The sequence below is a fragment of the Varroa jacobsoni genome, unplaced genomic scaffold (genome assembly GCF_002532875.2).
Source record: "Varroa jacobsoni isolate VJ856 unplaced genomic scaffold, vjacob_1.0 scaffold_740, whole genome shotgun sequence".
NCBI classification, from domain to species: domain Eukaryota; kingdom Metazoa; phylum Arthropoda; class Arachnida; order Mesostigmata; family Varroidae; genus Varroa; species Varroa jacobsoni.
In genome coordinates, this window is record NW_019213642.1 from 94,585 (window position 1) to 119,218 (window position 24,634).

At 41.5% G+C, this 24,634-nt stretch overlaps 1 protein-coding gene and 1 long non-coding RNA gene across 5 annotated transcripts; one reads left to right on the forward strand and one right to left on the reverse strand.

Annotated features, from left to right (window-relative positions):
• LOC111263180 (uncharacterized) lies at positions 1–4,390 on the reverse strand. Of its 3 annotated transcripts, none has more exons than XM_086969491.1 (3): positions 3,582–4,390; positions 1,651–1,873; positions 1–1,506 (listed from the first exon to the last, which is right to left on the reverse strand). In XM_086969491.1, exons 2-3 carry the CDS (start codon positions 1,871–1,873, stop codon positions 1,328–1,330), a joined length of 402 nt encoding a protein of 133 aa, XP_086825617.1. In that variant the 5' UTR covers positions 3,582–4,390; the 3' UTR covers positions 1–1,327. The 3 variants fall into 3 exon arrangements, with proteins under 3 accessions (XP_086825617.1, XP_086825620.1, XP_086825618.1); XM_086969494.1 differs by having other exon boundaries at positions 3,534–4,390; XM_086969492.1 differs by lacking the exon at positions 3,582–4,390 and adding an exon at positions 2,088–2,296.
• Positions 4,391–9,868: 5,478 nt separating this feature from the next.
• LOC147753104 (uncharacterized) lies at positions 9,869–24,634 on the forward strand. 2 transcript variants are annotated; one of them, XR_015312186.1, is made up of 2 exons: positions 9,869–10,411; positions 23,975–24,634. It is a non-coding gene; the product is annotated as an uncharacterized LOC147753104 (long non-coding RNA). The 2 variants fall into 2 exon arrangements; XR_015312185.1 differs by lacking the exon at positions 9,869–10,411 and adding an exon at positions 22,101–23,504.

Below are 24,634 nucleotides of genomic sequence, written 5' to 3' on the forward strand. Positions count from 1 at the left end.
TTTTCTAATAAAGAACAGCTTTTTATTGTTTGTATTGTCACAATTGCTAGCACTTCGTTAGTGAACTTCTTCTCCTAGAAACAGAAGAAGCATGACTTCAAAATCGACATGTTATGTTTGTTGAATTGATGTTACCGATTTTGTTTGTTGCAAGTTTTTTTTTTGAGTAAAAACCTCGAAGCTGCACATAGCGTATCACAGGATCAGAGCGACGTCTTTTTCATCAGGTTCCACATAAATGAGCATAGTCAATGTAAAGATACCTACACATATGAATCTTACATTGTCGTCTATTTATTTAGCAGAATTCTATTCCAACGAGTGTTCATGATGTAGTCCATTAACATAATGGAGATTTCTAGCTACAAACCTTCATTAACAAACGATGAGTTCGCGATGTACGAGAGGTAATGCTTGTACGATTTTACGGAATCGATAGATTGGAGTGTACTTGCGGTACATCTCCAGTGGACTGCCGAAACTTCCGTGGATCGAATGGAATATCCTAATTTGTTCTTTTTATTGCTGCCCAACGAGAAGGTTCAAGTATCCTGCGCAGGTCGAATTACTATCAGTTTGCTCCATACACGAAATCCGAAGGGAAGTACACACAGGATATAAGGAAAGAGTTATATAAGTTAGAATTTTTTGCGTTTTTTAAATAAATGTTCATGTATATTTAGATGTTGTACACGTATGTATGTATGTATATGTATATATATATATATATATATATATATATATATATACATATATATACATATACATATATATATATGTCCTACATAAAATCAAGGACTAACTCTGTATGCGCCACCCCGTCACGAGAATTCGTGTGGTTACGGTGAACCGGGTTTTAAGAGCTACTCAGTTTGTTAGGACTTGCACTTGAGCTACAAATTAATCCGGGACAAACTATAATGGTATGCCTGCTAAATGCTTAAATAATCATGGATAATATTAATTCAATACTTGGGTGTAAGGTGTGATTTTTGGTCAGACAACGAAATAACCCTAACCTGTCCGACCATTCATTCAGTGTTTTATATCTATATATATGTATGTGTGTTGAGATAAATTAGGTATACAGATTACATAGCACTGATATATGGTAAATTAGGTTGATCCCTCTTATTTGAGACATGCATAATCGGATCCGGTCGTTTCAAGCCGTCCATGCCCCGTCGGAGCGTCCACGCACAGACGTCTGATATGCAGTGAAGATGATAGGCGGTGGAAACATGTCATGCTGATGAAGGTAACTGGCATATGTAGGTGGATGTGTGTACTACGTGTTGTGCGTGTTGTGATGGTCCTGATTGTTAGTCTAATGTCCTATGGAGGCACCATAACGAATTAGTTCTTCGAGTGTGCACTTAATGCGACAACAGTCGATCACAGGCCCCTCAGGTGAGCTGCGATTGACAACCTCGTATACTTCGCTTCGTCGGGTCACCGTAAGAAGGCGCGATGAGCTCACGATCGCTGGACGAGCGCTTTCGTCGTCTGCAAGCCAGCAACAAAGAACTTGTACGAATAAGCCATAGGATAAATCGCTAGTTATATAGTAACAACATGTTATTGGTACGGACGTCTTAAGTGTTGCATTTCAATAAACTAGCTAAAAAGAGGGTAAAAGAATGGGGGTACCATGCACGCGGATGACTCGTTTTTCAACGGGGTCGAAGGTCTGGATATCGCTTAGGTTTCGCACGGCATCGATTAGCCTTTCCCAACACAGCTGAACTGCTCGAGATGACTCGTCTTGAGGTTTTGAGGTCGCACAGGGATCGAATAATACGGCTAGGATACCGCACAGTAGTATAGCGGATGCCCGAGGGCCTCGCTGGTAAGATGTCCGCCGGATCTGCATCTGTGTTGAGAAAGTTAGAACGGTAAATTTCAGATTAAGTTTCAATATTATGAGCAGCATGCGTACACGTCTGCTCTAGGGGCTAATGGTACTGTCGACGGAATCACACTGAAGTTGCTGGTACATACGGCGAGCAAATCGATCATATTTTATATCGACTTTAACGTTCACTTTAAATAATAAGAAGAAGTTTACTGCCGCAATGTTCATTCACCTTAAACAAATAAAGTTGCAATAACTTGAGCCGCTATAGTTGTCACTGCGCTGTTTGATCGCACTTTTCTAAATGAAAACTGAGTAGCAAGCAGGTTTAGCCTCAGTATGTCACTCGATAGGAGCTGTATTTACTAAACACCCGACACACGAGACAACGACGTGGATGTGTTTGGTTTCATGGCCAGCGTAAGCGGCTCGCAGACCACGCCGATAAGAAAGGCAGACCAAAGAGAAAATTGGCATATTACTCAGAGCAGCAGCGACTGCTGAACAAAATTGTCTTTCCACTAACGTTAAGCGTCTACAAGTCTTAGTTGAATATAGCTAGATTCGACATTGTCCCTGTTTGCTTTGTATTAACAACATTGACCTCTAGTTTCAATATGTCTACTCTGGAGTAGGCTAAAGATGTCATCTGCTGTAATTGAAGTTCTCTTTTTTTTTTCTTGTTTTTGCTGCACGTTAATCGATACGGTTATTACTTATATGATTTACGGCACGAAAAGAGCGTCTCCTCGCTACGATCTGGTTTCATCACTAAGAGAAAATATCAAAGTAACATATTTTATTACAATTGTGCAGCCGGTGAAAACGCCACTGGCAGGCACTATATCCAGATGAGAAAGGATCTCCCAAATTGGGTCCGTCCTTTATCAGCTTTCGTTTGTTGCTGGAAGTGCGGGCATTTTTGATTTATGGCCAGTAGGGGAAGATTCTCGAAATAGATTCCTCCGCTCATTACATTGTTAAATAGTTATTCGCATTGAGTACGATAACATTTGGCTGCAAGAGACTGCGTAATACCTACCTACATGTCAGTTTTATAATGCTTGTCTAGCATCTTAAGCTAAGCGCCTAATTAATCAAAACCTATCTTGGCCAACATCAACCGATAAGGCGGAGAAAAAGCGCCAAGAGGAAGGTGCACCATCAAACATGTCTAATGTTTTGGAGTCAGTCTACGTTTTACACCCCTTACGCGATAATATAATGCTTAAATCCGTAGGGGTGTACCATGAATAGCAAATGGCATGGGCATGCGTCGGTGTTTTCAATAGAAATTTCGAAAGTTCAAATGATTTTTGTGATAAGTGCCGTTGCGCATCACACGCACACACAGACTGACGACTGTACATCTTTCAACGATGACAAAGTTGCCATGGTGGACTTTGCTGTCTCTCGCTTTAATGACTACATTTAGAAGTGTTAAAGAATAAGCGCAGAATAGAAACCGCAGCGGATCTTTTTAGTTACATGGCTCCAGCAAACTGAACCTAAATGGGCAATCTCGCTATATACCTACGAAGTTTTCTGACTAGCAGTTCGTTAGACAATAATTGATCGTTATATAGTGCGGGGAACAAACAATGGCGTGGTTATGTAATGAAAAATAAACTGGGTGAAAAAAGAAAACGTAAGTTGAGTAGTACACGTTTCAACTTACTGTAACTGCAAACGGGACTGGCTATTCATTGTTCTACGGCGTACTAACCGGAAGTCGCGTGCAATCGAATCGAACGAAAGCCTTTGGATTTGAGATTGTCCGGGGCGGAAGTAACTATAGTAATGGATGTGGTGTCAGGAAGGTCGAATGCACGAGCCAGATCGAGTTTACGAGTGGTAGCCTCTGGAAAGCCTCGCGCGTTGCCCGGGGTCCAATGCAGGACAATTGAGGGGGGCTGCGGTTGGCCACCGGGGCAGGCCTTTGCCACCGGTCCACGAACAGCGCGGGACCACTCCAGAGGCATGCAAAACGTTGGCAGAACTGGCAACGTTCGCAGAGAGATCACCGATGCGGGAAACACGCGGGCAGGCAGCTTCTAATGTCGCTCTGGTTTCGCCTGCTCCGGATGCAAAAGAACAAGTATGAATCCTACTCACTCGAAGCCGGTACTCCGTCAATTTCCGCTTGTAAATTGATTGCCACTTGCTTTGTTTGTACACCGAGCTAGCACAGCTTGAAGCAATAAAGATGGTGGACAGATCGACAAGACAGGTGATTTAGTTAAAGTTCATCTATAACATGTGTTTCATCTCTACAGCAATGTGAGCCGCTACGGAAAAACTACGAGAATCTGTTGTTGTGGACAAGCACACTCGGCTTACTAAACTGCTCAGAGAAAGCCTATCATAGCCCGCACATAATGCGGGACAGTTGCGATGACGTTTGTCGTCGTGGACGTAACGGTAATGATGTTAGCGTCGACAGAACAAAGAACAGAAAGCACACCGGAATAACTGACGGCAATTGGGAGTGGCAAACTAACGTCGCTGTATTCTAGTATTCTCTGTTATTACCCTGCGGGCTGTATATATACGGGCTCACGAGCGATGCTTAGAGGGTTATGTCCCTACCCTCGCTGGCTGCGGCTGACGCGCATACGGCGCCGTCGCCATAGCCACTGGTCGAATCGGAGACGGAGAGTAAGAGCCAAATTGTAAACAGCATTGAGTGCGAATGCTCACGGGAATGACATGCGGGTGGGCTGTCTGCCATGGCTGCTAATGTTGCGACTGACTATTCTGCTTTTGCTAATGCCAGTATTGCTGTTACTGCATAATTTCATCATGGGGGGAAATGCCGAGGTGCCTCGAGTCATAATATTTTGTTCTGTTCAGTCAGTCGCCACCGCCTGCGCTTCTCACATCCAAAGTCGGAATCTACAATACGTTCTTAACTGCTGGTAGGGAAAGATCACCAGCGAGTGCTTACCTCGCACGATCAACGTCCCGAGAACACATGTAGGCTCTATACAAGGAGCAGGTTCGGTGCATAGACGCTGCTTTTCTGGCTGATATGGTCGATGCTAAGTGTGATGCGCACGGCAAAGACATTCTTACCTACCTGCACAAACAGGCGTATAAACAGAGGGAAACATCGACGCGAATACATGCGTATAAATACAATACCAAATCGACATAAAAACACTACTATCGTACAAAGGCCTGCTGGAACCACCTGTCATTCAATAATACGACGACGCATTGCTATGAATAGTCGACGAAACTATTTTAAAACGCTGTAAGACAGCATCTGGTATATTAGTAGGTGTCCGTGTATGGCCGATACTTTGCCCTAAACGGTAGGTACGACCGGTGAGGTAAGCATCCACAGATGCAGGTACATGATGAAGGTGCAAATATAATCAAATACGACGTATCTGATGGTGCCCGATTGCCTTCTATGTATATTGTTTATACAACCATTTCTTATGTAATGGCCACATGTGGTCAAACAGCTGTCTGCTGCTGCTGCTGCTGCTGCTGCTGCTGCTGCCGCCGCCGCTGGCTGTATTGACTCGTAAAAATCGACGACCCAGGAAGAACGGACTCGTTTCTAACGGGTTACCACTGCGTACGCGTTACGGTGACAGAGGCTGAAAGGGTAACGGCTCGTTACGTTAAATGATGTATTTGTCATCGAGAGTAACTAAGCTCGTCAATATAAAGCAGATATGACTGGCACACAAAGAATCCCTACCAGAGCAAATTGAAAGAAAACGTTTGAGCGAAAAGCGTTTTTATGTACGAATTTTACTTTCGACTGCGCAATTAAAAGTGCATATATTCCATCTCATACGTATATAACGTCGCTGCTGACGTTCAGTTAAGTGTCGGCTAACCGGCCTTAACCACCAAACGACTATATTTCTATAGGACAGATGTCACTCAAGAAACTGTATTTTGTTTGAGGAATTCTGACTGAATAACATTATACTAATTACTTTAAACTGTCAATAGTGTTATAATGTTTTTATTCTGGTGGGGTCAACAAAGTATCATTCGCCGTGTGCGTCATGGCCACTCTTAGAACTCCTGGCTACAATTTTGAGACAACGTCTGCTTTCAAGTCGTCCAACCACAAATATTTCAAAGTAAAACATTTAGATCCTTCCTTTGAGCTCGTATACTAGGTCAAATGCTTAGGTATCTAAATACAGAATTGGTTCTGTGACAAATGGAAACATTAAATGAACGCGGTCTACTGAAATTCTGTGTTGGTATAATCATTATAGGCGCAAATTGCCGTACGACGAAATTTGGCAGCAACCTCCGAAGGACCCCACAGCGTCATCACTAATACTTAAAGCGGCGCGCTCCGAGCAAACTACACGGAACTAATAGAACACAGCGAGTCCAGTAACAATACGCCTGTTTTGTTGAAGAAATAAAAAATTCATTGAAATTTCAATTGAAACAGTATCTATCATCTACTAATGTATCATAATGTCGTTAATCCTTGACTTTTTAAAACCTAGTCATGGAGAACAAGATCCCCAACAGCCTTATCAGATGACCGGCGGAATCTAAGCAGCGCTCGGGACCGAATTTTCAGTGACATCGGTATCAAATATGGGCTGTCATTTTCTCACGTGGCTAATGCCAAGCACCAGCAAGCGATCGGGCAATATACAGGTTATAGCGGCGATCAGACCTAGCAAAGCGTCAATCGTCCGCTTCAACTATGATGTGGTTTACAAAATTTACAGTTTTACTTGAGTCATGATGTTTTCGTGGTCTCTGAGGATACGGAATGCTAGCTGCTGTACTATTCGGCTCTTTAGTGGGGTGCTAATATGAGACCATTGCTCTTAAGACAACAGACCTTGTTAAAACGAACGACTTCAAAACATATCATTGGGACGTTCTGCTTGAGCCATACTTTACTGTCGATACGTATAGTAGAATTTGGCTTACTTATATTCAATTCACCATTGCTCCATCAAAAAACATACCAAGTAGTTTAAGTTAGTTTTGGACAGAACTTCATCCCTGTGCAAGCCATTCCAAATTGCTTAACCTGGTGAGGTATAGGTTCGTTGTGCAACTGATCCGAAAACCGATATCATTGTTCTTATCGTAAGTGTTTCATTGCCCATAAAAGCAAACCAAAAACGGATCATTATGTTTTACGTTTAATTTACGTGCACCGATATTTTTACGTAGATGCTCTTTTGTGTCTTCAGTGAAACCACAGAGCCGAACTGGTACTCCCAACTGGGGACACAAAATTGCCAAGCGAAAGAAAGTCGAGCCCATATTGCACTACTGATTATATTACTCTGTGGGCTAGCAAGTAGTGTATTCGTGTATGTCTCTCTGTTTGTCGACCATTATCCAGAATATCGGCGCGATCATCTGTCTATGATAAGTGCGTCGTACTGTATACCGAACGGTCTCGCATGGCTGCCGCCATCAGCACGACGACACCGATCTCGGCGAACGACCTTACTTTGTTGTTGTTCTACCCCTCTGTGCAGTTCAGTTATTTGATTGTTTGCCGAGAGCGCGACTAATACCCAGCTAGCTGACATGACATCGAGTCGATGTCAGCGTCTCATCTTGGTATGCCTCGCGTGGTAACAATGGAATGGAAAGGCGTCTTAGCAGCTGGTCTCTGCAGTCACTTGGCTCTCCCCTCGTCTCGTTTCCGCTTGCGTTTTTGTTTTCATCGTTGCAGGCTGTACGAGCGAGTGGCCACTCTGAAAGAAATGCAAAAAAACGCTTACGGACCACTTCTTTTGGTTCCTTTTCCAACCGTCTTGCCTCCACTCTCTCCGGTTCCAGTTCTACTGCAGGGTGGGGGGGGGGGGGGGGGGGGGGGTGGGGGGTAAGAGGAGCGTTGCGACGGAAAGACCATTGTGCGATTCATATCCAGCAGCTGAGCGCTGCTGACAGAGAAGTGTCGCCGCCCCGCAGAAGAAGATACAAAATGTTGGCCTAACCAACAACAACAGGCAGTGTAACAGGGGAAAAAGAAACAACAGCCAACTGGCAAAGAAGATAGCGGAAAAAGACATCAAGGACTTCAAAGCGCCCACAATCAAGCTTGCCCACTACGTGTGCCACTAGATATACGTAAAAAAAAAGATGAGAGTATTAATTATGCATGCAATGACTTTTTGTAGAGTGCAGAACGAGCCTATAATGCAATAATATCATTCGTGTTTTCGTAGCGATGCAAGCCCTGAGTCCGTTCCAGCATACGCAGTAATAATTTAACACACTCCGCTTACCTTGGGTACGAGTCCGATCAGGCCGATTCTAAACGTGTATGAACAAATAGAGATATAGAATCCCAATGTCAATGTAAACAATCACAGATGCAGCCTGTTAAGGAAGCAAATGTTCAGGTACTTATTAGACCAGAACGCTCGGGTCATGTACTTCTTCATCGCCTCAGTGGCCGATGGTCGAAATAAAAAAAGCCCCAAGAAGACAGCGAGGCGAGGCGAGGCGTGGCGTAATTACGGATCCCTAACGGGCGTTACTCGGCGCTACATTCGTAGAGCTAAAGCAGTCCAACGTTGTATGTTTTTTTTGTGCTATTCATGGCTGACGGCTATCAGCCAGAATCTGTCCTTAAATAGAACACATGCTTACGGTTATGTTTGATTCATTGCTAACGATGTTTACAAATACTTGCAGACTGTGAGACGACATTTGGCATCCCTCGTTGTCAGTAGACTATGTTTGCTCATATATACCGCCTGCCGATACAACTGACCCATTGTGCTTCAACGACAAAAAAGGTGGCATGAAAAAAATCAAAGTCGTAAGCAGAAATCCGTGAATTGAGGGAATGACGTAGTGCTAAAAAATGTAAACGCAAAGTTTCATTGCTAGCTAGCAATGGGTTTTACATTACATTCCATTACTAATGGTCCAGCTAAGCTCCAGGTGATCGGTATCAGCCGAAAAATCAGCAAAAGCCAGTTAAACTTAATACTATCGCTAAGCAAGCTACGCGCTGAAAGATTGTGAACTATAAATAAACAAATCCGCAAAACATATCTCGGATCGAATAATTGCGATGCTCAACTCTGCAGCCTCTAAGAAAGTTGACTTCACTCCCTGCAACCTTCTCGTGGTTGTTGTTATTGTTGTCTTTGTCTGAGGCTTATTGCTTTAACTTTAAAAGTAATTCCTCTAACATGTACGCTAAAGCAGAGTTACAGGACGAAAAAGCGAAAATGTAACCGACTCTTTAGCTGCAGAAGCCCAGCCACAACCAGTATCGTTACTCCTTGAATTACTGAACGTTTTCGAGTTTTACGCACGTACAACGATTGAGAATTACGCCATATATGGCCAATGCTTCTATTGCAATCGCCACCGCCAATAAGAAAAACAACTTAATTATCACTAGCGACAATGAAGCACAATATGGAAAAAAACTCAGAAGGCAAACTTTATCTGCCCCATATCCGCCCATACATTATATACATCGTAGAAAGGTCGAGCATGTATGTGTCTGCATTGGCAAATTTATAGGATTACATTATGAACATTTCTGAATCAGTATCATCAACACCGTCAACAAGTATGTACTACTGCTTTGGTACGCGTTTATAACAGTAATAAAAATTATTACTGTTATTGTTGTTGTTGGCCAGTGTAACAATGAGGGCAACTGGTGGTGTTTATATGACCTAATCTCCTCTTACCGATGTTGAAAGATGGCATGGTTCTAAGTAGCTATTTCTTGCATCCTTGAGTGATAATCATCCTGTTGTTTTGGTCTCATCTTGTCGTAGACGCGAAAATATTGCGAATCCGACTAGGTTCACGTCCATGCACTAACTCAGAGGTCAGCCAATTGAATTAGCGTATCCGTCACTGTCTGTTGTCTACAAGACGTTTTCTGCTAAATTGTTACGCGCGATAAACAGCGTGTGATTAGATAAGTGAATTTTCAGTAGACCTTCGAATGATCATAGATTTCATGCCGATTAGGGGCCAGCAAACGTGGGCCGCATCCGTACTGAGCTATTATAATTTATCATACCTCCCCTATACCTGAACTCGAAACGTGATTTACTCGCCGGGTAAATTGAAGAAACGCCATAGTGAAACTGTACGTGTACATGGTACCTATTGAGATTACTCTTTGAGTCCCCATACTAAACTTCTCTTGGCGGATTATTTTTGGAAGTGTTTCTACTGCACCGGCCACAAAGTCAACGTCTCGTAAGCACATTTTGTTGTCTAGTGCCTGGCTAAATTTCAGTGAATAAACGAGCCAGCACAAATGCCACGGATCTTGTTCGATAGCTTTGTCACGCTTCGTCTGATGCATCCTAGTAGCTTTGCTTACCCCTCGAAACTGATCTATAACCGACCAGCCAGGCAAACAAGCGAAGATCACGTCACACCCATGAATTGTTTGTTGCCAGCTGCTGGATTGAACAAGCTGACGACGGCCATTGCGGAAAGAAAATACTGACAGCAAATGCTTATCTGAACGGTGGCTTAAGACTGTGTTATCGCCATCATAACGCTCGGCTGGGTTATCCTCAGTGTTTTTCGACGTAGAAAACCGTACGTTCTACCTGTTTTTCGTGACATGTCTTTAATTGTAACTAACAGAGCTAAACTATGCTGCAGTTCATTTACGTACCTAGGTCTGACTCCCTCCCTCCCGCCCTCCCTCTCTCCATTTTCTGACAGTTCCACGAAGTTGCTAGACGCCTGGCTCGAGGACGTTTGTTAGGTTGAAAATCTAGTTATGCTATTAATTTATATTGATACGTTCTGTTTACTCTGAGGCGTACGAGCAGTACAAGTACACGGTACGTTGTTTTTATTTTGGCGCAAAAGATTCGAAGCAAATATAATGCGCCCCCCTAAGAATCCACTAGTGTCCCGTGAAGTAAAATCGGACATAACTCATCGCGTAGAACCGCTTGAAAGAGCAGGTTCTTACTGTCGACAAACCAAATCACAGGATGTAAAAAGGTGGCATCGGGAAAAATCTTCAACGCACATAATGACTGAAGTTAGGAGGCTAGCAAATTCGCTATTATAGCTATGTCACTATGTCGAGGGATAGGATGCTCTTGCCTGCAAAACACATTCGCGTAGTACGGAATATGTATGTATGGTATATAGCCATGGTTGGTAGCAGATGGGAAGTATCTACTGCCTAGATAAGGACGTTTCGTAGCTAGTCGAAATAAATTTGTTCTATCAGCTTCTAGCCGTCGTGGTCAATGAACTGAAATGACCATAAACGCCGCGTAAGTTCCTATATGTAATGTATGTAACTAATACTGCGGTGAGCCACTGACAACTAGTGAAACGAAGTTTAGCCGTGAGATTATAACGTGCTTAGCTTTGCTCAGCCATCACTGAAGGCTCACTTGTATTTTATTCAGTTTCTACTCCGATTCTGTTTATTATAGTGAGAACTAATAGAGGTTTCAAAATAACAGCGGCGTTATTTGTTATTACTCGGCATGCGTTGAACAATACTCGTGTTACAGTTAACGCTAGTATTTCAGTGGAAAAACAATTGTCGTTGAGCTGTTGCTGTTAAAAGGCAATACGAACACGCAAACTAAAATCGAAATGAATCCTGTTTACGGAGACCCTGTAGTACCGTTTGCCACGGCAAAATTTTGGCCTGCAGAATACAGTTGATGATGTGTTATGGCTAAAAACTAAAACTGCCGGAAATATTAAAAAAAAAAAAACACTGCATCAAACAGTGCTAGAGAACTGTCAAGCTAAGGCTAAAGAGATAGCAGAGGCGTCTCGAAAAAGCGTGTTTATCATATCACTGACCGAAGACTTTGGCATGAAAAAGCTAGTCTACGTGGAGTGGCGCGGTTAATCATCCAAGACTATAAACCCTGTTGAAAAGGCATCGTCAATACAGTGAACGATGAAAACTGTTCTATTGGCGGGGGAGTGATTGTAACCGTATTTTGGGAGTAGTCATGGAATTGTGTTAGTCGATTTTCGGGAATATCGGGAACACTACGCATGAAGACGAGCACCAGTAAAAAATAGCGTACTAGTCGCGACGGCAAGCATTCACGATAAGCTGATTGGCATCATCCATCCATTGCATTTGCCAAATACAGTTGATCTTCATCGACCTTTTCCTGTTTGCTAGGCTTAGAGTTTCACTCGGACGGCGGAAATCTCATCGAATGATAAGGCTTATCACACTTGCGAACACGTATTTTGCAAGCCAAGATGCTATTTGGACGACTTAGGCATGGGAATGTCGTTCGATGATCAGACCTGCACTGGGATTATCTTGAGAAATGAAGCAGTGTTTAACGAAGGAAAAAATCGTGTTAGAGTGGAATCATTTCAGGTTGCCTACGTAGTTATCAAGATAGTGAGTTCCTTACTTTGAAAGGGTGCGAAAGTCAAGTATTTGGTCTCACATCAGACTATCCGCAGCGTTTACAAGCTTCGATAACTCGCTGGCGTTACAGCTCGCTTGAATCCGACGTCGAACTCAGAGAACACAGGCAAAATAAAAATGATTGACTTCAGTGAAAGGGATTGTCTGGGATAACCTGTACTGGATTTAGTTCAACCGAGTATTAAGTCGCAGATCATTGTTTACAATTGTGACTACTAGTGATGATACTAATAAATACAATATTGATACGCAAAATTACTTTGAACTGTATAACCATGACTTTGCAAGTACAACCATGTACTCGCTTCGTTTGAAGATTACTCGATGTTTTTGTGTGAACTTCGAACAGTTGTTACTATGTCGAAGAGCTGTCAATCGTGATGGAGTGTAATAAATGTCTATTCCTTGCTTTCTTTTTTCCAACGAAGCGAACAGACCCGTAGTACCAAGTGAAAGCATCCTGCCCTGTAGCCATTGAAATGCTCAGAGAGAGCGAGAGATGGAAATACCCATATAACTAACAAAAAAAAAAACAAGCGGCAAAGTGAAGAATATTGGCTATTAGCGCAAATAGAACGCGCAGCGTCCAGGAATGGACACGTGGCAAAATAGGTACATCGTCGAACGATTCCGTTAACGTAATGCTGCTAGCGACAATAAAAGCGCGTCGTATAAGTAGCGCTAGGTAAACTGGTTCTAAGGAATAGGATGGGTGAAAACGCGGAAATAAGGTTTTGTCTTAGCGCTGTTCTTGAAATAGGCTCCGTTTAGCGACATCGTTTCCTACGAGCAGTTTAGCGAATAGAGAACTCTGCCTCTCGTGTTACGTACTGAATATGTCGCTGTACGCTTTCGGCCGTAGCACGATCAAGTTCGTCATTTTTCATTTGCAATGGCATAGTGACGACAGTGCGTAGGGGCATTTTGAGCGGTTTCAGTAACTACAGACGACGCAGTAAAACATGCAGTCGAAAGGGTTATGTGGTCGCTGACCGTTGTAAGGGGGCAGGTGAATAACCGCGTCTTGTCACAAATTGAAATTGCATGAGGATGGATTTGTTCCACCCAGATAATTTAAGAACCTGAAACGAACTCGACAAGTGCTTCTTTAAGAAATGTGCCTATGAAACCTGAATCGAATGCCATCAAAAAAGAAAAGCCATGATTGTTAAATTGGAGCCTGCTGTTTTGGGAAATAATGGCGATTCTCAAAGCAAAGCAATATGATGCGATATAGCAAGAGTAGCAAGTTTCTCTGAAGGTATATGTTAACTATAAACCGGACGACCTAAACTATAGACCTTGATGACGACATATCTGATTTATAATAATGCACTGTTATGCCGTCAATACATGGCTAACAACGGCCAACAGGGATAGCTCTAACCTGTGTATGAATCATTTGGTATTTCCCTTCATTAATGACATATGGTGAAGATAATCGTAGAAGGGTAGCATTTTTGATCGAAGACATGCACTTGAGCTATTTCTGAGCAAGCAGTACTGTGAAACGATGACTTCATGGTGCGCTCATTGGAACCTGACTTTCGAACGATATGTCTCAAATTATTTAATCTTTGGACGGACAAGTTACGACCGTTCTGGTTAGCATTCAGGTTGCTTCAAGGTATATCGCAAGAACAGAAGTAATAAGTAGTATCACAAACGTCTCAAAGGACTGTAACTGTTTGCTTTTGCAGGGTTCCTTGGAGCTCATTTCAGAAATTCGCCCCGTGCATTTCACGATATCTTCAACAGATGTATAGTTTATCTTTAATTTTTACTAATATTCTCTAAAACGTAGAAAGTCCTAGCATTTGTGTTTCGATAAAATGGCAGGTAGGCTGCAGTTGTTGAAATTGTGGTTAGAGTTTGATTTTGACCTTGCTCAAAAAAACGTACACACTAATACTAAGAGGGACGGTCCCCTCGAAGAGGGTAAGGCAGCAATGCTTTTCTCCAGAGATTTCCTTTGAACTATACTAACCGACGTATCAGCTTGTGGAAGAACGACTAAATTGTTACATGCTTTGCTGTCTAAAAAGGAGCGACATAACACATATTTAATTTTTATGATCAGGACGTCGTTTGGCCTCCTTCGCCTTACCTCGTGTTTCTTCCGATAGACGGCATTAAATTACCAATTCTTATATTTCGCTGTCGTCAGCTGCATTAGCATCAGCATCGATAGCAGCATTGAGCAGCAACTACGAGCACATAAAGATGCTATAATGGATAAACGGTGAGAGTGGCGGCCGACTCGTCAGCAGAGCGAACAAGTCGTTGCCATAGAGAGTAACCCCTCCATGACGACGGATCGACTCCGCCGATTATGAGGTACATCCAGGCAGTAATAGTAGTAGAGGTAACCGTTATTAGCGGGAGCCTGTCGATATTATAGGACTACCGTCGTTGTGTAATATAGAGGAGGGGTAGCAGTCTTTAGTTACTAGCTGGACCGAGCTGTTTTTTTTTTGGTTTTAGGAGACGGCGCATCGAGGCTACGTCTGAAGGAGCAAACTGTGTTGTCCGTGCTTTGCTCTACATCTTGTGTGACGTCTGCCCGGCAGGACCTTTCTGGGTAACCGACAGCGTCCGTGAACGTTGGCGAAACGAAACAAATTCACGATCAAAACACTGTCGACCTCTGTGCTTCCCGCAGTGAAAGACAGATGGTATTAATGGCTCGTAAGATGATCAGGAACAAATAAAAAAGCCAAAAGGATGTAAAAAAGAAAGCTGCGCGTGGAGTTATGGTTGAACTAGCAAAACTGTTGAAACCAACATGCCATATGAGTGCGTCTGGGAAAAAAGCTGTTTGCAAATGTCATCAGATTGCCCTTCTCCCCGGTGCGCTCCACTTCATTGTGTCATGAACGTGTATTAGCGGCCATATGGTGGCCCCAGGAGGCGCTCGTCAAAGCTAACCCTACCTAGTAATAGCTGCGGCCCAGTTTCGACTGTTTGAGAAGAATGAGGGCTATTGTTTTGGTTTGCGATGCACGCGTTTACTGTGCGTGTTTCTATCGTCGAGTCCCTAAGCCGATGCCCGAGCATTGCAGGGATACAAACAGACCGATAAATTCGTATCCGCACTGATCACCACACAGTAAAACGGTAACAGATAAGACCAACAAAAAAGCAGTGTACTCCACGTGTTTTGTCTCAAAAACATCAAGCAGTTACCTGTGCACGATCGCACGATGTGAAAAGCGTAGTTCGCAGTGAAACAGCTAGCCTGGTTCTCGCATGATCAGACTGTATAAATCCTTACCGTAGATTCCTTTTTCTAGCCCATAGTTATAGAACACTGACCTAGTCAATGTTAACCGCGTAAGCCAATATCGTACGATGAAGTTTCATTAAAGAGACAGACATCGGAAGCGTTTCTCACTAGCATCCATGAAAGACCCATGCACTGATGTTACAATTACCGTTTCTCTTGGGGCAGCATTAAGCAGATAGACGTAGCGCTTGCAGCGATATGAATAGTTCCTTCGACAACAACATCAACAACAACAACAATAATAACCGTCACTGCAATAACGGTACGTCCGCACAAGGCGACGGAATAATTTGCTATGCCAATTTGCTACCTTGGAACGTATTATGATAAGTGAACAGCTGACTGAGGCGGACGCAAAAGGGGACATGTTACACGCAATGATATAACTCTACCAAACGTTGACAGAGATGTTAACGGGGCAAGAACAATGAGAAAAAGCAGTTGGAACATCAAATACGATGGCCAGTGATATTTAATTTAAACTATGGAGCGTTTGTGATTTATATAACAGTTGCTTCACTTAAAATTGGCTTTATCAGATCATATTTAAATGTAAGGGGAATTAGTGAATTTATAGCTGATCCCTTCTGTCTGTCACGTGAAAGGGTTTTCTGTCTACCTAATAACCCACCGGCATGTCGTTTTTCATGTTTATCTACGGTAGGTCGTAAAGCGCAGTTCACTCTTCTAAGTCTCATAATGTTTGCATGGTCGCTTGCTTGGTGAGCGTCCTCACCGCTGGCATGTTTTCACCCCTAGCCTTGGCAGCAGAAGATGCAGTGGTCGTTACGAAGGCGCAGCTGGCGGAACTTCGAAACGAAAGACAGATTACAATCTGAGCTGAATGTTTGTTGAGGCCACCGTTCAAAATAAAGTTAAATACACCTTCAACGTTCTGTGACGTTCCGGTACTTCAAATTAACTTTATGACTGCGTGCCCCAAGGCACATTGGCAGGAATCGCTCAGGAGCGATATCTGGGACGACATTTCTGCAAGCGTTATTTGAGTACGCTTTGCATGATCCGCAGGAAACCAGACAAATTGTTTCTTGATATCACATGCTTTTCATGGCGTATAAATCGCGTTGTAAGACCCTATTCGTTAGAAACAGTATTATTTGATTTAAAGAAGTAATATGCATATTCTAGGTGAGGTCATAATATTGGCTTGCCTATAGGCTTGTCTGTTATGTACAATATTCTATTTGCCTACCCACCGGCTAACTGAAACTTATGACGTGGGGCATAAAATATTTATATATCTCTATGACCAAATTATATGAGTTATTTATGAATATAGTGTAGATATTCAAGCATACAACTTGAAATTAGCTCATCACACACAATTATCGCCAGCGAGTTCCGCCTGTGTCGTCGACGGGATTTATTGGTGAGCCGGAGCAAAATTTCAAAAAAAAACGGCTGATTATTGTCGGCTTGCACGAAGTTAGCGTTATGGCTTAACGGTGAACTCCATGAGAAAGCCATCTGTCGGTCTCGAAACCGTCACTGCAGTAACCGTTGTTTGTCCCAGTGGTTGATGAGACTGAAACGCTTTAGAACAGACAAAATCATCGCTTTCTCTCTACGCACTACAATCGAAATCGAAGATTGGTACGTAAATTATCTTATCACAGATTGGAAGCATTGTGCGAGATGCCTTCTCGATTATAATACTACTATAATACATAACATACCAAAGAAATAATAAAAGAGGAAAATATTTATGTTAGCCTCGGGGAATTGTGAGCAGAGTAGTGCATTCGAATGTAAGCGGTCGCATCTCGTTTATGCTATATTGAAATTTTGATTGTTTCAACAGATGGTAGTAAAGCGCCATTATAGTACATAATGATCTTTATAAACATCAGTGAATAGATAGGGGTTGTACTGGCCATACCAGCAGAGTTTCTGTATCTGGCCGAAAAGGTAAGGGTGGCGTGCTGATCTGGCCCTGAAGAGTCCGGTAAGTTCCGGGAAGTGCCCCCTTAATGGAAAATAAAACGTCGGTACCTTTAGGAGTGAGATAGTTACCTACAGATAGGGAATTGGAGCTACGAACTTTGGCGCAGTGAAAGGCTAGGTAGGCGCATTTGTCTAGGCAATACTTCCATGTATAGATGGTTGCTTAGTTAAGTTTTTCGTTCGATCATAGCAACTTAATTGATCTTTCATCAATCTCTCTTATTTCTCAACTTATTTATTATAATTCAAAGCAAATGGCTTGAGTAGTCGTCGCATAGGACGATAAAGGACATGCTGATTAATTTAGCTATAGCTCCTGAGTACAAGGACTCATGCTTTGTTGTTGTGCTTTAAGCGTACAACAGAACAACATTAAATATCTGAACAAGGTATATTTCGCTCAGTAGTCATCCACTGAGTTATATATATATATATATACTGTTGAGAACACAGGCTGAACGCTATAATGTCATGATTAGAGATAAAGCAAATTATGCAAAACATCCGAGTGATCATACCGACTTCAAGGTCTTCGCTGATATTTCTACCGATTATCGGCACGGGCTGATACAGTCGCTGCGATTCCTTCAAGTATATTTAATATATTACAGCTGGCGCATTACGGGCTGGCTGTGACATAATATATTGTTAAGGCACGCGGTAGGCACGACTATAGATGTTGTCATATACATTGTCAAACGTAACTTGAATCAGTATAAAAAAATTCATGCGTGAATGATATACTTTAAGCGAACATCTCTAAAGGTGAACAGCTCATAGTTTAGCTAGTTGTGGACAGATACCGGCGTAATAATAAGTAATTTGAAAAGAAACAATATAGAAATATTTGTAGCGTAACATTTCTGCATTACATTATATCGCTGAGTTTTTGTCTAAAATCTTACGCGTGCTAGGACATTTATGAGATGACAGCTAATAAGTAACACGGCGTGCCCATTTGCCCTTGTCGCGACAAGCCTATGCCTATGGAACTAGGTAGACATGGGGAACGCATCGCTTCGTTTTATTTATCTGAAGATTGTTGTTCTGGGTCGGGTAAGTTCTAATATGTAATATGGAAGCCGGCCGTCGGCACATGACTAGATTTCATCTCTGATCAAGCAGTGATGATAAACGTACAATTATATAACAGTTGAAATTGATCGTACTAATATAACGAGGTACATCAGATATGTATATCCGGATACTCGAAAACTGAATTTCTTCGTTCTCGAGGATATTATATTGACTGATCCATGGCCGTGGTATCATGTCCCTCGAGCATGAACGTATCCACTTCTTCATGGATATCTTCAAATTGCAAAACGTCGTCGTTAAGCTCGTCCCGTGTAAATCCAGGGCACGAGCAAATTTCTACTGAGTAAAATTAAAAAAATATTACTACTATCGAGTAATTTGAATTGTAACCTGTCTTTACGATAGTTACCTTTTTACTTTCGTGGAAAATCTGTGCACACTGGGCAAGTTTTTAAGGGACACTTTTCCATCTTGCATCGCATAATTAAGCCAGTGCCAGGGGCAAAGACATTGATCCATGAACTTCAATCCCACAATCGTTTGTGTTTTGGGGTAATCTGAATTCTTCGTCTCGAGGTTAATTTTACCACCTATGAAAACAGATAATAGACGTTTAGTGATTCAACGATTTAGTAATAAAATTCTGTCCCATTACTGACTTTCGCCATGTTATACACTGACGTTGTTGCTAATATATGATGTTTACTGCATAGTAGACGTGACTAAATTGAAAAAAACGGTCATTAATTTGCATATTTAATTCGGTATGTTTGTTGGATTTGAATTTGCTTGTCTGATCACATCGGATACTTTATATTACATAATATCCAGCGGGTGATGGTGTCTGGGAACCATCGTTGGTCGATCAGGAGTCCTTCAGTTCTAGTGTTCTGGTGGTCGTTCACATGGCGTAATTTTTTCTACTGATTCGATAGGTACTAGCGGAAAGAGGAACAGCACTGAAGGGTTCAAGCTTTTGCATGGAGGACACACGGCGCATCGGCGAAGCTAGATATTGCCAAAACATCTCTAGCCAACCGGTTATTGCCTATAAGAATTAAGGCAGATAAAATAGAACTACACTGGGCTGAAGTTAGTAAAAAAAAACGTTATTAAAATAAGTATAAATATAGGTAGATCGTCGATTAGGTGTACAATTATCATGTAATTTGCAATGGAAGCGAATGGATTGTTTAGCTTAGGCTTTGCTTACCATGAATAATTTCGAAAGTCGCATTTTTTATGTAAAATGTCAATTTGTTGACAGGATTTTATTTTAATTACATCGTTTATAATTTAACTTTGTTCACTAGACACCCAGATAACTTCATCGAGGATTTCCAAATGGAGATTCGGTGCAAGTAAACGTTTTTCTCCTTGGTTTCTACTTTTCATTGCATATGAAAATCAAAATGTGTCTGTTTGGTAAAAGCAATAATCTCGCTGGCTGAAAGAGATATTAAGCGCACCTTCGTAGGAATCAGTCCAGGTTACCTGAGTGTATATTACTGCAATATGTTATATAATATTACTGCAAAATATGAGTATCTAATGCTGCTAGACAATGACCCTTATTATTACCAAAAACCTAATGTAAACGGTCATTCCGATATAACAGAGGATGTAGTATTTACTATTAGAACACAAGGAAAATGTTTTCTTTTTTTTTTCTCATAATTACTGGGAACGTGCATCCATTTTTAAACAGTTGAAACTAGCTTACATGGCTAACTGTTCGATGAGTCGGTGGGATTTTGTCCTCAGAGGAAGTTAAATGGTTTGAAGGCCTACAATGATCTGGTAAGAGGACCAGATCCCAACCAGGGCTCAGCGAATTTGTAAAAGAACGTTTTTGTTAGTAGATTGTTACTTACAGTATTAGTTCATTGAGAAGCACTGCAAAAAAAGCCCTCCCTCTCAAAATCTAATCTGATCTTTTTTCTATTGATCTAAAACGGGCTTTACATATCGACGCAAACATGCAAGAACGTAACTTGGCACTTGTTCTACAAACTTGGAACAAGCATCTTTAACAGGATAAGTACACATAAACGCATGCAGCTCGTTGGGTTACTATTTTGTTATATTATTAAACGTGATTGAGCTAAATTTTGGTAAAACTCGACATGGTAATGTCAACTTGCTCATTCGTACCTTTGCCAAGTAGTAGGTGTTTACAAAATTGAAGGCGAAAAGGAAAATTTGAAATATTGAACTATTTGTTTTAGCTGCAGTCGTAGTCAACCATTATTATATTGGGTAAAGATGTTCGCAAAAAGTGACGTTTTAGAAAACACTCTTTAAGAAAATTTCGTTGAACTATTTGTTTTCATTTCTATACAGTCTTAGAAACCAGGCGCAAATAAAAAACGCAATAATCGTTCCAGGCTTTGTATATGTTGCGCCGATGTAAAATAAAGGCCTTCGAGCTTTTAAATAACTTATACCCCGTTTTGCTGATAGTAATACCTGAGTATATATTCCATTATTATTTTATTTGTATTAATTATAGCTTAGTGCTAGCACATACGCGTTTCCTATAATTTTTCGTAAGAGTAGGCTCTTTTCTTACAATCGCTAGAGGTCGATAAATTATCATAAGTGTATCCGTAACAAAGGGAGACTTTCGACAGTAAATTATCGCTCGATATAGATTAGTGCCCGCAAAAACTGTTGTCCTTAGATAACAAATAGAATAATAACGAAATATATGATGTCCTTATATCCCAGGCAGCTAGACAGCAAGAACTGCTAGGACCCTGGAAAACTGGCATGCGTTTTGCTCCAACCAGACTTGCGCAAATTAAGATACTTAAATAGGTCGCTGGAGCTGGCCTCACTTTTTTGTGTATTAAAGGCGTAGCAGTGTGTTTGAATCTTTTGCCAGGTGTCATGTGCGGATTATGAGACGAGTACTGCTCGAAATAGTATATTGATGTATGAAATGATTGAGATAGCACATGGCACATCATTCCAGCTACATAATAAAAGGAAGAACACGACTATATATTATATTGCCTGGCATAATGGCAAACTAAGGTAACTTTTCTAAGTAGCAGATCATTTCAGTTCCTTTTAGTTTGCATCAGTATGTGTACTACAACTTGAGACAACGCTGTTCAAAGTTCTTGCTTACCCTCGCTTATGTTTTTAAAGTTCATAACTCCGATAAAATTCATTGGCACAGATGGGCTTGACGGCGCCCGATCAGCCCTCAACAAGGCGTTATATTGTGCATGCAGAGGTACTCGACGACCAAGAAAATCAGTGTTGCGGCCATCTTCCAGCTGCACGGCGGTTTAATCCAGACGCATATATTAACGCTAACCCTTTAGGTTGATTTACATTATTATTAATAGGCTAAAGTTTAAACATAACCAAAGGTTTGAATATATGCGCTTATTCAAAAAGTTTATCATGAATCAAATTAATTTAGTGGTAATTCAAGTTACTTTAAGCATGAAATTGATACTTCTGGTTACTTCGCATAATAAAAAAAAACAGCGCTCTTCATTCATCATTCTCTACTCTATATATCAATTTATTTGTTTCGTCTCGCCGTAAAGTTTTAAGGTAAGTTGCTCGTCTACCGTGGCTGTGAGAATCACTGTGTGGCTACTAACCTCATCTTTCAGTGATCCGAAGAAGTGATTTTTTTTCAGAGCGATCTCCGCAGAGTAAGATGGGTCTATGAAAATAATCTATTCGAGTTCTTACAGTGCAGCTTCTATAGGATTTGACATGTGCAGCCAACTATTATCGTTGAGATTGACGACTTCGTTTAATTTATCCTATATTTTCTGCTAAATAGATTTTTTACCCAATATAGTCGGGCCATAAATAGATCCTGGTAGACCACCTCGTTGGCGTTTCTCAATGTACGAGACACTTCCAGTTTCACTAATCGCAAGTCATGAATTTTGTCAAATAGATGTTTACATTAACTCTAGGTTTAGGCGCATCTCCCACAGCTACCTATTGTTTCCTTTGTTTTGCATTGACGTGAAAATTCTTCCCCTTGTCAACAGTTCTATGTGAAAACCTGTCGTGTAAAAGCGAGAACATTTTCGAATAGTTTATAGATGTAATTAAACAGTGGAGAGTTAAACGTAAAAAACATTGGTGTTCCAACATAATAAATACATATTTTATGTATCTCTAATGAAGGACAAGGCCTGTAATGAGGGAACCGCCATCAGAGCGTACTTTGTAGCGCACCGATATAAATCAACATGGCCGTTCCTATTTGATGACCCTCTTTTTGTCGAGACAAATCAAGAAAGTGGTCGTGATGGCTCTGAACAGCTATTTAAAATTACTACCATGACAGAGTGCGATGATGGCTCTGTCTTTTATTCTCGTCTGTATTATCCACACAAAGCTTCGTCCTAAAATTTTTCCATAGCTTGCAGTCTCGTCCAAAAGTCTGTTGTTAGAAATTTCATTCTTATTACTTGCATATGTTGCGCAATATGGCTACAGAGTACATTAGATTACCTTGAACTTCGTAGAAGAAAATATTGAAGAACGTTGGTTTTGACTTCGACTTTCTGAAACGGATCTTCTCGAACGTTAGGGAGCACTGGCATCGATTGCTATAGGCCCAAGGTTCAGATGTCTATTCGTTTAATGCGCAGACGTGTTGCTATTTCTCTATCGCAAAGATCCTTAAATATGCTCACGGTTCTTAATTAACGACAAGTGTTACTCGCTTGTGGTACTTTCTTGTTGAGAAGTGGCGGCAAAGATGATGTTAACTCTTGGATTGATATAGCTATCGACACTTTACGAAACGATAAATATTAACCACTTTGTAGAATATCGAGCACGCAATACCAAACATGTCAGCGAAGCGAAACCGTCGCTATTTGATAATCAGAGGGATGGCGGTGTTTAGTTTGCTGATCTGACGAAGAAACCTGACGCTGTAACATGCAGCAGTTCGAGATCGCCGAATCAATACGGTATTGTATATTTTATGTTTGTGATTTATAGCCTATAGCTAAACGTGCAAGTATATGGTACATGTAAGAGTTGAAGGAAGTACCAATCGGAGATAAGTTGCTAGATAGTTGCAAAGGACAGGAAAGGCAAGCGATCTAACTAAAGGAAGTTCTTGTTCGAACTTAAAGGACCTATTAGGGTAAAGCGTTATCGGTCAGAAATTTTTATGCCTATGTAAACGTAGTTTCGATTAACGTTTTACCAGCTGACGTTAACCGCAAATAAATCTATACTACACGACTGATAGATAGGAATAAACCATGTTAAACTGCACCTTACTCACGTTGGCAAATCACCCCGCTCTACCTTTTTTTCAGATTAATTCTTATATGTATATATGTTAATGGTTTTGAACAATTTAATGTTATGTTTTGATCACTATAGCTCCAGGTTTCGCAAGAAATGCTTTAAAATCCAATTATTTTCACAGGTGAAGAAATCCAGCAGGTGTTCTAAACGTCAGCATTTACTCGAGCTCGCCGATCTGTCCCAGGAACTGATTTATGCGATCGATAAGCCCTCCGTCAGACAGACGGCTGGCTCCCAGCACGAGTTGAAGCGTGTTTATGCTCGGATTCGAACCTGGACATTCACGTATCTTCAAGATTAGATGTCACTGATATTTGGCGGCGGTTACGATTACCCCCTAAGGAAAATAAAAAGAAACTGCCACGCGCGCATCGGCTGAATGGGCAGGCAGGTAGGAAATGGGACAATTCGATTTACCGCTAGGATAATGTAGCCCAAGGATCCGTGAAAGTAGAGTGTTCAACGGGCGATTTACATACACGTGCCGTGCACGCGTATTGTTCATTGAGCAGACCCATGATCAGGGTCCAGTGGTAATCGTGCTAGCACAATAAACTACTCAGTTCATTGTTTTAGGGTTCTCGACAAAAATTACACGTGTTAACACGAAATGTTATTGAGATCTGTTAACTGACTGGTAGGCAGGCCAGCAAATTGTTGTGTTCACATATCGCATACGGAACAAGCTGAGGAGCTTATTCATTTGTTGGCAATATTGTGAGTGACGGACTTCATCTTCCCATATAAAACTGCTCATACTATGGAAAAGTATTGCTGCGTA

Bases quoted from the DNA above. Each gene is read 5' to 3' on its own strand.
- LOC111263180 (XM_086969491.1), bottom strand. From the start codon at position 1,873: ATGCAGATCCGGCGGACATCTTACCAGCGAGGCCCTCGGGCATCCGCT. The intron at 1,507-1,650 runs GTACCCCCATTC...GCTGGCTTGCAG, and splicing joins ACGAGTCATCCGCGTGCATG to ACGACGAAAGCGCTCGTCCA.